The sequence below is a fragment of the Rutidosis leptorrhynchoides genome, chromosome 2 (assembly GCF_046630445.1).
Source record: "Rutidosis leptorrhynchoides isolate AG116_Rl617_1_P2 chromosome 2, CSIRO_AGI_Rlap_v1, whole genome shotgun sequence".
Lineage (NCBI taxonomy): Eukaryota > Viridiplantae > Streptophyta > Magnoliopsida > Asterales > Asteraceae > Rutidosis > Rutidosis leptorrhynchoides.
Genome location: NC_092334.1, coordinates 55,023,960 through 55,039,977, shown reverse-complemented (window position 1 = coordinate 55,039,977; position 16,018 = coordinate 55,023,960). Strand labels below are relative to the sequence as shown.

At 37.1% G+C, this 16,018-nt stretch overlaps 1 protein-coding gene across 1 annotated transcript; it reads left to right on the top strand.

The window, feature by feature from the left end:
- Positions 1–310: 310 nt before the first annotated feature.
- LOC139887882 (uncharacterized) lies at positions 311–778 on the top strand. Its single transcript, XM_071870930.1, has 2 exons — positions 311–361; positions 473–778. Exons 1-2 carry the CDS (start codon positions 311–313, stop codon positions 776–778), a joined length of 357 nt encoding a protein of 118 aa, XP_071727031.1.
- The last annotated feature ends 15,240 nt before the right edge of the window (positions 779–16,018 follow it).

The window sequence follows — 16,018 nt, the reverse complement described above, 5'->3', positions numbered from 1 at the left end:
CTCGTTAAAAGGTAGACAAGTAGGTGATTTATAGCTAGGAAACCCCAGCTAAATATAAATAATAAAACCCTTACTCTCTTTGGTAGCTGATTCTGACGTGTTGCGACCTAACGACACCGTACAAATAAAATCGTCCGTTTTGGCCATATCACCTCCCTATGAAATGTTGTATGGTAGTCGATGTAGAAAGCCGACTTGTTGGTTAGAAGCTGGAGAGAAATAGTTTGCGGGTCCAGAGATTATACAGTTAACCGCAGAGAAAGTGGCAATTGCACACGATAAATTGAAAGCCGCAAGGGATAGACAAAAGATGTACGCCGATCCGCGCAGACGGCCAGTTATTTTCACACTAGGTAAGCAGGTATACTTGAGAGTATAGCCCTGGAAAGGTGTAATTCGTTTCGGTAAAAGAGGTAAGTTAGCTCCGAGGTACATTGGGCCGTTTAGAATACAACATGTGTTGAATGATCAGATAGTAGTATTAGATCTTCCTGCTGAGTTAGCTGGTATTCATAACACATTCAATGTGTGTTATCATCGTAAGTGCAAGGTAGACGATGAAAGTCAGATTCTACCACTGCAAGATTTGAAAGTTGATATGAATAAGAAGTTAGTGGAAGAGCCTGTAAGAATTGTAGACAGAAAGATTACTAAGTTACGGTATAAGCAAATACCGATAGTATTAGTTGAGTGGAAGCACAACTTAGGTTCAAACCTGACATGGGAGACAGAAGAGTTGATGAGAACTCGTTACCCTCATTTATTTGAACCTGACTAGATTCTGAGGACGGAATCTCCTTTAAGGGGGTAGATTTGTAACAACCTCACATTGGGCCTAGTGGTAATTGTCCTAAATTACCCTTGCGTGTTATTATATGTTATTTTAATAATTATATGTTTATAATTATTTAAGTATATAGTTGAGACCAGTTCATGACGAGGGTCACAGAACAGGTTTGTTTATTTAAATTGGACCTCATTTGTACTACTTAATGAGGTGTTTCGTATTTCAGATAACTGGTAAATACCCGTGTGACACACGGAAGAGGTTTCCTCCAAATGAAGAAACCCCTTGTTCTTTAATACTCCTGTTTCTTCTTATTTTCCATTTTTGGAAATTGCTATACACACACATACGCTTTTATATCTCACAAACCCTAAACCTTGATTCTCGATTTTGTGTTAAATTGAAGTTTGGAAATTATTCCTTGTGATTTCAGTAGCTTAAACAAGGTATTTACAAATGATTTCATGTCCAAATCAAATTGAATTTGATGATTTTGTTCAAGTTATATAGAAAATGGATCTTGAAATCAAAATGGTATTTTGAGGTATTATAAACACCCATAGATGTTAGAAAACGTTACTTATGATCTGTATATGTTTCTTAAGTGATTTTGTAACACCCTGATTTTTTTAACACAGCGGAAGTATTTACATAATTACCAAAACAACCTTAGTTAATATTTACAAACCATAGTTAACAAATCAACTTAGTTAACATTCCAAAAGCAACGGTGTTACATAAAACAATACAAATAGAAAACATCAGAGTTTAGCTCGTAGTCAAACATGTCTTCCAACCCGTCCGCAACACCCGTCCTAAGCACCAGTACCTAAACCTGCAAGGGGTGGAAATGTGGGGGAATTAGCACAACAGCTAAGTGAATGGATACTATCTAACAGACCAAGCATAAGCAACTGAACATGCAAAGGTCACAGAAATGCTAACGTCCTGAACTAGCATATAACAACAACTGACAATATGAAGATCAGCGGCTTGTACGAGAACACGACTTAGTTGATCAAGCTACTGTCTACCGATAGTCTGCTTTACTGACTCCACTGCATAACCGTCCAGACGCAACACATGCGTCCTTCTATGCTATACTAAACAATCAGTAACACCATGACCCGACCAGGCTACCACAGTCGACCTCACATCAACCCTACCTTGCCACCTCGGTGGGTTCCCAACCTTGCCGGCTCGGTTGGTGTCCAACTAACAGTGCACACATAATATCACAGATATTCAGTCATGCAATCATCCTAACTAGCATGGCAATATCTAACTACACATGGTATTCATACAAGATATAAACATAAGTATAAAGAGTCTGAACAAGTAGCGTGTCAGCTACTTAATACTCTATCTGGAGATAGACCCACTCACCGAATACCAGCAACTAGCTCAGATAATCTATCACTGAGCGACTTCCTTATCCTTATCACATGAACATAAGGCAAATCAAGTTAGTTTCTGTCCGTTTACAAAAAACAGCACAGTACAGTAAATTAGTCACAAAAAGTGCTGCTAAAAGTCCACCTAACACTTATGCATTTTCAGAATTTACATCCTGAACATCATAAGTCACGCGGACAGCATAACGGCTAGAAAACAGCTAATGCACATAACAACTACTGATCTGATATGCATCCGTAAGGTTGCACATGCATCTGTACGGTTGCAAGTCCATCCGTACGGTTGCATCGTGCATCCGTACGGTTGCACACTTCCTGCCCGGTTGCAGTAACACCACTGCACCCGTACGGTTACACATGCAACCGTACGGTTGCACCATGTACCCGTGCGGTTGCAAGTTGTAACCGTACGGTTGTGTTCATCGTGCAGCAGCAGAAAACTGATGGGTTTCGACCTAAAATCACCAATTGGTGCTCTAGAGCTCATTTCTTACCTCTAAATTGACCAAATCATATACATTTAACATCAATAAGCATAAACCCACAAGATTTTGACATAAACAACATCAAAATCAACCATTTTGACTCAAAATTGCTCTTTTGACAAAGTTAACACAAAATCATCATTTTCTTAAAGATTAGATCTTGAAACTCTTTGATTCTTACCTCAATAGACTCTGTAAATTGTAAAGAACAAGATGATATGAATGATTTGAGCTCTAGAACACAAATTAGAAATCTAAGGTTTGATGGAATGGGATTGAGAGTGTACGGGGTGTTTGAGAATTTTCCAAAAAAAATGAGAGAAGGAGCTGGTCACAAGCTTACATATGTGGGTTAAATAACATACCCCATAACACACGGGTATTTACCAGTTATCTAATATATTTCGTACTTAATTTGACTGCCCTAACGGAGTCCAAATTAAATAAACGAACCTGCTCTGTGACCCTTGTCACAAACTGGTCTTAACCAAATAATAAAATAACAATAAACATTATATTAAAATAAAAGCATTATTAACCACACAATTATGCCTAAGGGCAAAAAGGTCATCTTACATCTAGGCCCGATCTGAGGATGTTACAAATCCACCCCCTTAAAGAGATTCCGTCCTCGGAATCTGGTCTTGGTCAAATAAACGTGGATAATGATCCTTCATCAGCTCTTCGGTCTCCCATGTAAGGTTATATCCTAAACTATGTTTTCACTCAACAAGCACCATATGGATCTCTTTCTTTCTCAACTTAGTTACCTTTCTATCGACTATCTTAACCGGTTCTTCAACTAACTTTTTATTTAAGTCAACCCTCAAATCACTCAACGAAACCAGTTGCGTTTCATCATCGACTTTACACTTCCTAAGGTAACACACGTTGAAAGTGATATATATCCCTGCTAACTCTGCTGGAAGCTCTAATACAACCGTCTGATCATTAACCCTCTGAATAATCTTGAACGGCCCAATGTATCTCGGAGCTAACTTAGCTCGCTTACCAAACCTGATAACTCCCTTCCACGGTGAAACTTTCAAGTAAACATGATCACCTACCTCAAAGTTTACCGGACGTCTACGTGGATCAGCATACATTTTCTGTCTATCACGGGCTGCTTTCAACTTTTCATGTGCTATTGCTACCTTGTCGGCTGTTATCTGAACTACTTCTGGACCTGCAAACTGTTTCTCACCGGCTTCTAACCAACAAGTCAGCGTTCTACACTTGCGACCATACAACATTTCATAAGGTGGCATACCAATACTCGAATGGTAAGTATTGTTGTAAGCGAACTCGATCAATGGTAGATGTATATCCCACGAACCACCGTACTCTAACACGCAGGATCGAAGCATATCCTCTAGTGTCTGTATTGTACGCTCACTCTGACCGTCGGTCTGTGGATGATACGCTGTACTCAGATTTACCCTCGTTCCCAAACTTTTCTGTACACTGTTCCAGAAGTTCGATATAAATTTAGAATCCCGGTCGGATACGATAGAAAACGGAACCCCATGTCGACTAACTATTTCTTTCAAGTACAATTCTGCCAAAGTACTCAATGAAGCTGTCTCTTTTGTAGCTAAGAAATGTGCACTCTTCGTCAGTCGATCAACAATTACCCATATCATATTATTACCTCTCTGAGATCTAGGTAATTTGGTTACAAAATTCATCATAATATGATCCCATTTCCACTCTGGAATTTTCAACTGTTGTAACGAACCATAAGGTTTCTGGTGTTCGACTTTAACTTGAGAACAAATATGACATCTTTCTACTAATTGAGCAACATCTTTCTTCATCGTTGGCCACCAATATATCGGCTTTAGATCATTATACATCTTGGTACTACCCAGATGGACAGTCAACCTCGATTTGTGCGCTTCATTTAAGATCAATTTTCTTAAATCTCCAAGCATAGGAACCCAAATTCGGTTCTTAAATGTCTTAAGTCCACGAGAATCGTTAGTCAATTGGTCCTTGATTTTGGTCATCAGTACAGTTTTTAAGTTCTCCTCCAATAAAGCTTGGGCTTGAACTTGTCTTATCTGTTCAATAAGGTCTGAAACTATTTCGGTTCTCATTAATTTCATGGTCTCTACGATCTTTTTACGACTTAAAGCATCGGCAACAACATTTGCTTTACCCGGGTGATACTTTATTTCACAATCGTAGTCTTTTATAAGCTCAATCCACCGTCTCTATCGCATATTCAGTTCTTTCTGCGTGAAAATATATTGGAGGCTCTTATGGTCTGTACATATCACACACTTTGTACCGTATAAGTAGTGTCTCCATAACTTCAACGCAAATACCACTGCGGCCATTTCTAAATCATGAACCGAATAATTATGTTCATGTATCTTTAACTGAAGAGAAGCGTACGCAATAACTTTATCTCTCTGCATCAGTACACACCCCAACCCGGAAATTGACGCATCACAATAAACCATAAAGTCATCTGAAGCCTCTGGCAATGCTAACATTGGAGCCTGACACAACAACTGTTTGAGCATCTGAAAAGCCTGTTCTTGTTGGTCACTCCATCGAAAACTTATGTCTTTTCTGGTCAATTTGGTTAACAGACCCGCTATTTTAGAAAAATCTTTTATAAATCGGCGATAATAACCCACAAGACCCAAGAAACTCTTAACTTCTGTCGGCGTCTTCGGCGAATTCCAACCCATTACCGCTTCTATTTTCGATGGATCCACTTTAATACCTGCCTCACAGATAGCATGACCCAAAAATTGCACCTCTCGAAGCCAAAACTCACACTTCGAGAACTTAGCGTATAACCGCTCTTTCTTTAACAACTCTAACACCAATCGAAGATGTGTCACATGATCAGCCTTTGACTTTGAATACACCAATATATCATCGATAAACACAATAACAAACTGATCTAAATACGGTTTACAAACTCTGTTCATCAGATCCATGAAAACTGCTGGAGAATTCGTCAACCCAAATGGCATAACTAAGAACTCGTATTGCCCATATCTCGTTCTGAACGCTGTCTTTGGTATATCTGATTCTGAAACCCGAACCTGATGATATTCGGATCTAAGATCTATTTTCAAAAAATACGACGCACCCTGAAGCTGGTCAAACAGATCATCGATTCTAGGTAAAGGATACTTATTCTTAACCGTTCTCTTATTCAATTCTCGATAATCTATATACATTCTCAGGGTACCATCTTTCTTCTTTATAAACAACACCGGCGCACCCCACGGCGAGGAACTCGGTCTTATAAACCCCCTGTCTAACAGTTCCTGTATCTGAGACATCATCTCTCTAATTTCAGATGGTGCTAACCTATAAGGAGCCTTAGCTACTGGAGTTGTTCCCAGAACCAACTCAATCTTATACTCTACTTCTCTTACCGGCGACAACCCCGGTAACTCGTCAGGAAATACCTCAGGAAATTCTGAAACCACTGGAATATCAGTAACAAATCCTTTCTCTATCTTAGCGTCAATAACATAAGCCTTAAAAGATTCACACCCCTTAGAAAGTAACTTCTTCGCCTTCATCATAGAAATCAACGGAAAACTAAACCCACTTCGTTCCCCTTGGGCCACATTATGGGTTCCGTCGGTCAAACGGAAGGTCACAATCTTCTTATCACACTTAATGTGGGCCATATGCAGGCTCATCTAGTTCATCCCTAACACTACGTCAAAACTAGGGATAAGCAACACTAAACAGGACATAGCAAGCGGTCTACCATCAATTTCTATACTAGCTCCAGACACATACGTTGTAACTGGAACCGTCTTACCATTAGCTACCTCTACTCTAACAGGCTCAGGCAGCACAGTAGCAGGTAACCCTAACTTAGTACAGAAATCTATAGACATAAATGTCCTATTTGCACCTGTATCAAACAATACTCTAGCAGGTATTGAGTTGATCAAGAACATACCGGTTATGACGTCATCATTATTAGTTGCGGCCTCAACCGTCATCTGAAAGGCCCTGGCTTCAGCAGTCGGCGGGTTCTTTTTCTTCTGTCCACTAGAGGCTGTGGAACCCCGACGGATGTCGAACGCGCCCCTGACCCTACCCCGAAACTTGCGCCCTTTAACGCCTGACAACTTGCTGAACGATGACCTGGCTGATGACTACTCCAACACACATTCTCCCTGAAGGAACACCCCTGAGATTCATGACCTACCATACCACTTCTTAAACACCTTCTCGTTGACTCTGAACACTGCCCACTGTGAGAAGACTTACAACCTTTACACCATTCTCTCCTTCCTGAACCAGACCCTGAACTTGCTTGATTCCCTTTACCCTTTTGTCTAAACCCAAAAGATTTCTTAGACTTAGAACCTGACTGACTGGTAGCCTGACTACCCTGCGATATAACGTTTCCCAAATTCATACCCCTTGCTGCTCGTACATCACTTTCTACCATCTTTACCATCACAAAAGCCTGAGATAACGTCGGTGCTGACCTCACAAACGTCCTTTACTCCGGCAAGATCATATTCACAAAATGTTGGATTCTTGATTGTTCATCAGGCACCCATTGTTGTACAAACCTCAACTTATCCATGTATTTCTCAATTACCTCATCAATTGACATCTGAGGTGTCATCTGCATCTCCAAAAACTCCATTTTGATTCTATTCATGTCAAACACATTGCAGTACTACTCACATACCTTACCATAAAACTGCTCCCAAGTGATTATTCGAACTTATTTTGGAGGAACACTTGCTATCACATAATCTCACCACACCGTAGCTCTATCTTTCAACAACCTACTCGCATAAGTTACCTTCAATTCTGGCTCGCACTGACATGTCTCGAATGCCTTTTCAACCTCTCGTAACCAATTGAGAGTCACGGCTGGGTCTATACTTCCTGAGTAGGGAGACGGTCCACAATCTCGGAATTGTTTAAAGGTGCATCTATTTTGGTGGTTGGTATTATTGTTGAAATTGCTGTTGCGGGAATGGTTGTTGATATATGGGTGGCTGTACTTGGTTCATCATCATGGGATTTTGATACTGGTAGTAATTCTGTGGTGGCATGACATGCTGAGGGAATTGGTTCTGTAATGGGTATTGGTACTGGTTCTGGTGTATTTGCGGTATGGTTTATGATTGAGCAGTGGCAAAACCTGGTGGTGTATCCTCATTACCCGACTGTCTAGCTAACTCAAGCTCAGTAATATTTTCCTGAGCCTCCTTAAGCTTACTTTCAAGCTCATGCACGTAGTCAGCCTCGTAAATCTCTGCCTCATCCTTCACATCTGGAGCACTGAACGTTCCGGGTGGATCGGGTTTGTAGCGTTCGCATTCCTGTCATCTTCCATCTGTGCTACAAAATATTCGCACAAAAGCTTAGTGGATAACTGTTAGTTTACTAAACACTGACATGCACAAACATCCTACATTCACTTAGCCCCCATTCCACTGACATGTTTGACTTAACTCAGGGTTTAGGAACAATTACGCGCACGTACTTGCTACTAAACCACGCTCTGATAGCAAGTTGTAACACCCTAATTTTTTTTAACACAGCGGAAGTATTTACATAATTACCAAAACAACCTTAGTTAATATTTACAAACCATAGTTAACAAATCAACTTAGTTAACATTCCAAAAGCAACGGTGTTACATAAAATAGTACAAAGAGAAAACATCAGAGTTTAGCTCGTAGTCAAACATGTCTTCCAACCCGTCAGCAACACCCGTCATAAGCACCAGTACCTAAACCTGCAAGGAGTGGAAATGTGGGGGAATTAGCACAACAGCTAAGTGAATGAATACTATCTAACAAACCAAGCATAAGCAACTAAACATGCAAAGGTCACAGATATGCTAACGTCCTAAACTAGCATATAACAACAACTGACAAAATATGAGGATCGGCGGCTTGTACGAGCACACGACTTAGTTGATCAAGCTACAGTCTACCGATAGTCTGCTTTACTGACTCTACTGCATAACCGTCCAGACGCAACACATGCATCCTTCTATGCTATACTGAATAATCAGTAACACCATGACCCGACCAGGCTACCAAAGTCGACCTCACATCAACCCTATCTTGCCGCCTCGGTGGGTTCCCAACCTTGTCGTCTCGGTTGGTGTCCAACTAACAGTGCGCACATAATATCACAGATATTCAGTCATGCAATCGTCTTAACTAGCATGGCAATATCTAACTACACATGGTATTCATACAAGATATAAACATAAGTATAAAGAGTCTGAACAAGTAGCGTGTCAGCTACTTAATACTCTATTCAGAGATAGACCCACTCACCGAATACCAGCAACTAGCTCAGATAATCTATCACTGAGCGACTTCCTTATCCTTATCACCTGAACATAAGGCAAATCAAGTTAGTTTCTGTTCGTTAACATAAAACAGCACAGTACAGTAAATTAGTCACAAAAAGCGCCGTTAAAAGTCCACCTAACACTTATGCATTTTCAGAATTTACATCTTGAACATCATAAGTCATGCGGACAGCATAACGGCTAGAAAATAGCTAATGCACATAATAACTACTGATCTGATATGCATCCGTACAGTTGTACATGCATCCGTACGGTTGCAAGTCCATCCGTACGATTGCATCGTGCATCCGTACGGTTGCACACTTCCTGCCCGGTTGCACCAACACCACTGCATCCGTACGATTGCACATGCACCCATACGGTTGCACCATGTACCCGTGCGGTTGCAAGCTGCAACCGTACGGTTGTGTTCATCGTGCTGCAGCAGCAGAAAACTGACGGGTTTCGACCTAAAATCACCAATTGGTGCTCTAGAGCTCGTTTCTTACCTCTAAACTGACCAAATCATATACACTTAATATCAATAAGCATAAACCCACAAGATTTTGACACAAACAACATCAAAATCAACCATTTTGACTCAAAATTGCTCTTTTGACAAAGTTAACACAAAATCATCATTTTTTTAAAGATTAGAGCTTCAAGTCAAGCGAATAATGGTCCAGAATTCATAGTTATGGATTTTGAAATGAACATAGTTAATGTTCTAAGGAATCGTAATTGCACAATCTTGATTTGGTAAATTACCAGAATATTCGAAGAGATAGAACTATCAATATGATATGTTCTTAATATGTTTAGAGATTGGGTAGAATGTAAGAGTCGTGTAAATGACACATGATGATGGTACTGTGAATCATCACGTTCCATTAGAAACTCGACATGAATTACTGTAATATAATCACGTTCATCAAGTGTCATTGTATTATACTAACTCATGCATCAGTTTCCAACACTACTTCAAAAACATTCATATTTTAAATTCGAAGGTTCGCAGAATATAGAAACTAAAATAGTTTCCTTTTATGATATAATACGGATAACGCAGAGAGATAATTAATATCGAACGAGAATATTTATGAAGATATTTTCAGAAATATTGAGGATATTAATAAAGAAAGGTACGATGATATCTTAGGATTTCAGAATCAAATTGTGATGAAGAAATTCATTCACGATGATTTAGAGTGGTTAAGGAGTAAGGTATTCGCTAAAGATTTCATCAGAAACAGAATCATCAGGATTCTTTAAATACAGGGTTTGGTCCTTGTATTTGTCCTTGGTCTCCTTCATGTTTGCTTGATTCATTTTTCAGGACTCAGAGATCTGATTCGTAAGCTAGAGTGCTTTTCAGAACTTCAGAATGGAAGATCATAATTCTAAAAGGTAAATGTTATATATATATATATATATATATATATATATATATATATATATATATATATATATATATATATATATACATACATATAACTGTTGATGTAGTAACACTGCGAGATTCAAAATATTGATTGTTAACTCTCGGTAATTGGTATGGCAATTCTTCTTACAAGATATGGATGAGTATATGATAGGGTTTTGATAAAGATAATGATTTTTCGGAGGGTCAAAGATCAATGAAATTTCTGGTAAGTTTACTGCTAATGTGATGGGATATAAAAGGTTCCTCGGTAACGATGACGAAAGGCAAACTTATAAATCAAGGTTATTATAAGACTACTCCGGATGAAAAGTCAAGTTGTCTTGCTGGAGCTGTGACCAAATTCACTATCTTGAAAAGGGATTGCAATGTTATTTTTGGTGATAACAACGCTAAAGGGGCTAGCACAGATATGTTTTAAACGTCTACTCAGTTTTCGAGAGTTTTTCAGGTGCATAACAATTCTTTTCTTCTGAAGATGAAGTGCGGTTGGTTCATCCTCTCGATTGAGGTGTTTCCAAGAATCATTAAAAGTTTGAACGCAGATTGTAATCGTCAAAATACAAATGAGGTTTAAGATGAAATCAAGTGGCAACTTGAGGAGATATTTAACTGTAGTAGATGTAACTTATTAACGATATTCAAGTCAAAAGGTGTTGTAATTAATATTTTCTACTCTTTTATTACTTTTTAATTGTCCACTGATAGTAGTCAAATAGTCCAATAGTTCAACCAAGGCTAGTATATTATAAGGAAATAGTCATAACGGATATAGGAACAGTTAGCTAGGATTTCTTTAGTATAGGTTTAAAGTTTTACGTAGTTAATTAATTGGTTACTAATAAATTTTATTTTGTTCATTATTGTCTTCATTATGCCACTTGTCAAATCTTTGACTTGGATTCTGATCGGTCAAAATTCGAATATGAAATTGAACTTGGATAAAAATAGTTGTTCTTTGGTGAACGAATACGTATATGTGTGAATTTGAGCAGTGTTGTTAATGACTGCTAACTCTGAATTGAAGAATGTACAGTGTAACTTATTAATGTGAAATCTAAATATTCCTCGGGTATTACCTACCCGTTAAAATATTTTCACCATTAACAGTTTGTACTTAAGAATTTTTAATTACAATCTTTATGAAAATATATATACATATATATTTTCTTTAGATGTAATCATGGATTTAATGAGTTAATATGATATTAATCTCATTTGCTTTTCGGTTTGAGCTAGAATAAGTAATCTCTAAAACTATTAGGATCCACATATTCTTCGCAGAATATTGATGAAGTTATGGATCAATACTTCATCGTTAATTATTAGGATCCACATATTCTTCGCAGAATATTAATGAAGTTATGGATCAATACTTCATTGTTAATTCCTATTGGTACTCCTTGGTATCCATGGTGCGTATGATGTTGATGTTCATGGAACAGATTGTGAAATTGAGGCTTGGGATGCGGATGTTGTTGTTGGTGGTACCGTTGATGTTGATGATGTTGCTGAAGCTGGTTCATTTTGCACCATATTTTTTTTTCAACGCTACAACTCAGGCGCGAAGCTCGTTGACTTCTTTGATTACTCCGGGATGATTGGCGGTTGGAACAAGTGAATGAATAAAGTTTAGAATATGAGATATGATATGTTCGTGGCGAGATATTCGGGAAGTGAGAGTGAAAATGGTGTTTCGAATTGGTTCGCCGATAGATGCTTCAGCTTCTTCGTCAAGAGGTGAATTCGGTTGGTGGAAGGGATCGCCCTCTTCGCGTCTCCATTGCTTAAATTTATTACGAACTCATCAGATGAATTGGGGATAGCTGATTGATTGATTCATTATGGTGATGCTGCTTTCGGAGCTGAAGTGGGACTCCATATCGGAATACGAGGGACTTGAACTAGTTGTGAGTTCCATTGCGTACGATTGAATAAAGGATTTTTCGATATGAAATGATTTTTGGATATCGAATGATATTCTAATTACATAGAATACCTATACATAGTACAGAAGATCCCGTAGATTACGAAGGGAAGTAAGGAAACGTGTCAGATAAAGTCTACAGTAACAGATATGCTAAGATATGAGTTAGCAGATACGCTAAGATATGAATTATTGTCTATACACTATTCATGCAGTCAATGCAATAAGATGTGTCTAGACTAAGAATGATAAGCAGGTGATTTCCTAAGGATGATAAGATGATGATTTTTGACAAAAACGATAAGCAAAACTTTTGACATGCAGACACGGTCGAAGTCCAGACTCACTAATGCATCCTAACGATTATCAGTTAGACTCACTAATGCAAGACCTGGTTCGCTAAGACCACCGCTCTGATACCAACTGTAATGCCCCGTCCTAATCCATCCATACGAATACATTACATTTGATTACATCGCGAGGTACTTGACCTCTATATGATACATTTTACAAACATTGCATTCGTTTTGAAAAGACAAACTTTCCTTACATCGAAAGTTGACGATATGCAAACCATTTCATAATACATCCAACTATAATTGACTTAATAATAATCTTGATGAACTCGACTACTCGAATGCAACGTCTTTTGAAATATGTCATGAATGACTCCAAGTAATATCTCTAAAATGAACAAATGCACAGCGGAAGATTTCTTTCATACCTGAGAATAAACATGCTTTCAAGTGTCAACTAAAAGGTTAGTGAGTTCATAGGTTTATCTCAAAACAATAAAATTCATCATTTTAATAGACCACAAAATTTAAATGTTGCATGGTACAAATGGGCCCGAATCCTATACCCACCTGTAATGTACATGCTATATCTTTTAAATACAGTACATCTTTCTCGTGTACGAAACCATTTTCACAAATCATAGTAACCGTACACATATCTTGTGCACAAAAATAACATACACATAACCTGTGTATAAAATCATTCTCTCGATATATAACATTCACATCAACTGGTGGCAATTATCATGTCCACATAATTCAATGGTGGCAATTATCATGTCCACATAATTCAATGGTGGCAATTATCATGTCCACATAATTCAATAATAATCCGCAGAACTTCTGTCTGCATAATAATTCATTCGAGGAATGTTTTGCTTGTGTCTATCTCGTCAAACATTTATAAAAGCATTTCATGTATTCGCAGTTCAAAATATATTTCAAAAATATTTAATAAAGCAGTTATAAAATCAGCGCATGTATTCTCAGTCCCAAAAATGTAAATAGTAAAAAGGGAATTAGATGAACTCACCATACTGTATTTTGTAGTAAAAATACATATGACGTCATTTAATAAGTGTAGGGTTGATCTCGGATTCACGAACCTATATCATTTATATATATTAAAACATATAATTATCATGTAATAATAATCAAACTAGTTTATATATATTTTATTTATTTAGTTTAGTCATATATTTGTTATTTTAAAAGTTATATATATTTATTTTGTAATTTATTATTTATACCTATAGTTATATTAATAATAAAGATAATACTACTAAAAATAAATAAAAACTCATATGTTAATAATAATAATAATATTTGTGATAATAATAATGTTAATGACATTAATAATAATAATACTAATAATAATAATATTAGTAATGATAATACTAAAAAATTTTGAATTCTAATTATAATACTTTTAGTAATATTGATAATAACATTCATAATATTAATATTAGGGATAACAATAATTAATATGATAATAATAACATAACTAATAATAATAATAATAATAATAATAATAATAATAATAATAATAATATTAATAATAATAATAATAATAATAAAAATGATATATAGACTACCTTAAAAGCTTTCCCTAAAAAAAATGCCTCGCACCAGGCTCGAACCCCCGACCTCACGCTAACCCAAGAACAACTTAAACCATTCCTCTACTTATGCCTTTCTTTCATATCTCCTAACCCAATTATCTTTAACCCGTCATCTACATCGATAATCTGGCCCATCAGAAGCAAAAATGAATTCAGCCCAACAGCATAACCAAGATCACGGCCCAATTAATTAAATGGTTTTCGACCCACATATAATCAAGTAATGGCCTGCTATATTAAAACAGACCCAAGATGGCACAACAAAGTGAAACGGCCCAGGTATATAAAAAATAGAGTAGCTAACAGAAATTGTTCTCCAATCTACAAATCGAAGTTGTTTGATTTTTGTGGCCCGTCTGACAAACGCATACAGGGATCAATCAGCGTATTCTTTTTCTTTTTAATCATCACCAATCCAAACCCTTTAATCATGATCTAACATCATTATTATTCTTAATCCCATAACATAAACAACTAGACAAATTACCATTGTTTTAATAATAATGCTCCACGTAATTATTGTTATGATTAATTCATTAGAATAATTAAAACTGTCCCACGACTATGATCTTGTCGTCCATAACAGAAAAAGGGAAGCATGCCCATGTCGACTAATTCATCACCAAGTGCTTCGGCCAAATAAAAAAATATGTGGCCCAAGTAATCAACTAAGTTTGTTTCTATACTCTTCAAATATCAAGTGGATTATCCCAATTAGAAAGTGTCGACCAATTAATTTAATCCTTGCCTTGATTATGTGCTACGTGAATTAGCAAAACAGATGGACAGTTTATCACTTGTGGGGTTCAGTTTCTACAAAAAGAATTGCACTCACTCATTCATAATTACCATTTTTTTTACTTCCACTAACTCTTATATAATCGACACCTTCATTCTCTGTCACCATTATTAACATAATCGATTTTTATTATCTTCATTGATCAGAAACACAACAAGAAACACATCAGCTCGTTTTATAGTAGAGAGAGAAGAGTGAGAGGATACGGGAGTAAAGGTGATGGTGTTTGCAGGCAGTTTTGTCAACAAAAAGAAAGGAAAATTATGAAACAGAAGGTGTAAGCATAACGGGTGCAGTTTAGTTTAGTGAGTGTTTGATGTTATAGAAAGAGGATAAGGTGGTTTACATGGTTTTAAGTGAGAGATGATGAGGTAGCGTGGCTGTGATAGTGTTTTAAATGGTGGCGGCTCAAAGGTGATTCTTTGCTTGAGTAGTTCGAAAAAGAAAACACAATATAGCATAAGTGGTGATTTGTTGATTGTTTACAAGTTGGTTAATCAGGCAGTAAGAAATACGGGTTCAATTGAGGTGGTGGAAGGTTTGATTTAAACAGACAAACAGATATAGAATATAGAAGTAGCAACAACATTTAAACAGTTTATATTGAGGGTTGTTTTCTATGGTTCTTGATGAGTAAGAAGGTGATGGTCAAGGTGGTTTAGGTGTTTCGAAACGAAAACAAGATTAAGAGAAAGAGAGAAGAAGAAGAAGAACAAATGGTGTCTTCGATTACAAGTATTATGAAGTGATTGATTGTTTTGTAGCTTAACAAACTCGACAAGAATCATTCGCTCAGTACTGAAATATATTAGAAAATTGAAAGGAGAAAAAGAAAGCTAACAGAAATTGTTGTCTTGTGAGTAATCCTGAAATCAAATGGTACTGGTTTCAGATAGAGAACAGTTTGCCTTTAGCATAGAC

Bases quoted from the DNA above. Each gene is read 5' to 3' on its own strand.
- LOC139887882 (XM_071870930.1), top strand. From the start codon at position 311: ATGTACGCCGATCCGCGCAGACGGCCAGTTATTTTCACACTAGGTAAG. The intron at 362-472 runs GTATACTTGAGA...TTGAATGATCAG, and splicing joins TTTTCACACTAGGTAAGCAG to ATAGTAGTATTAGATCTTCC.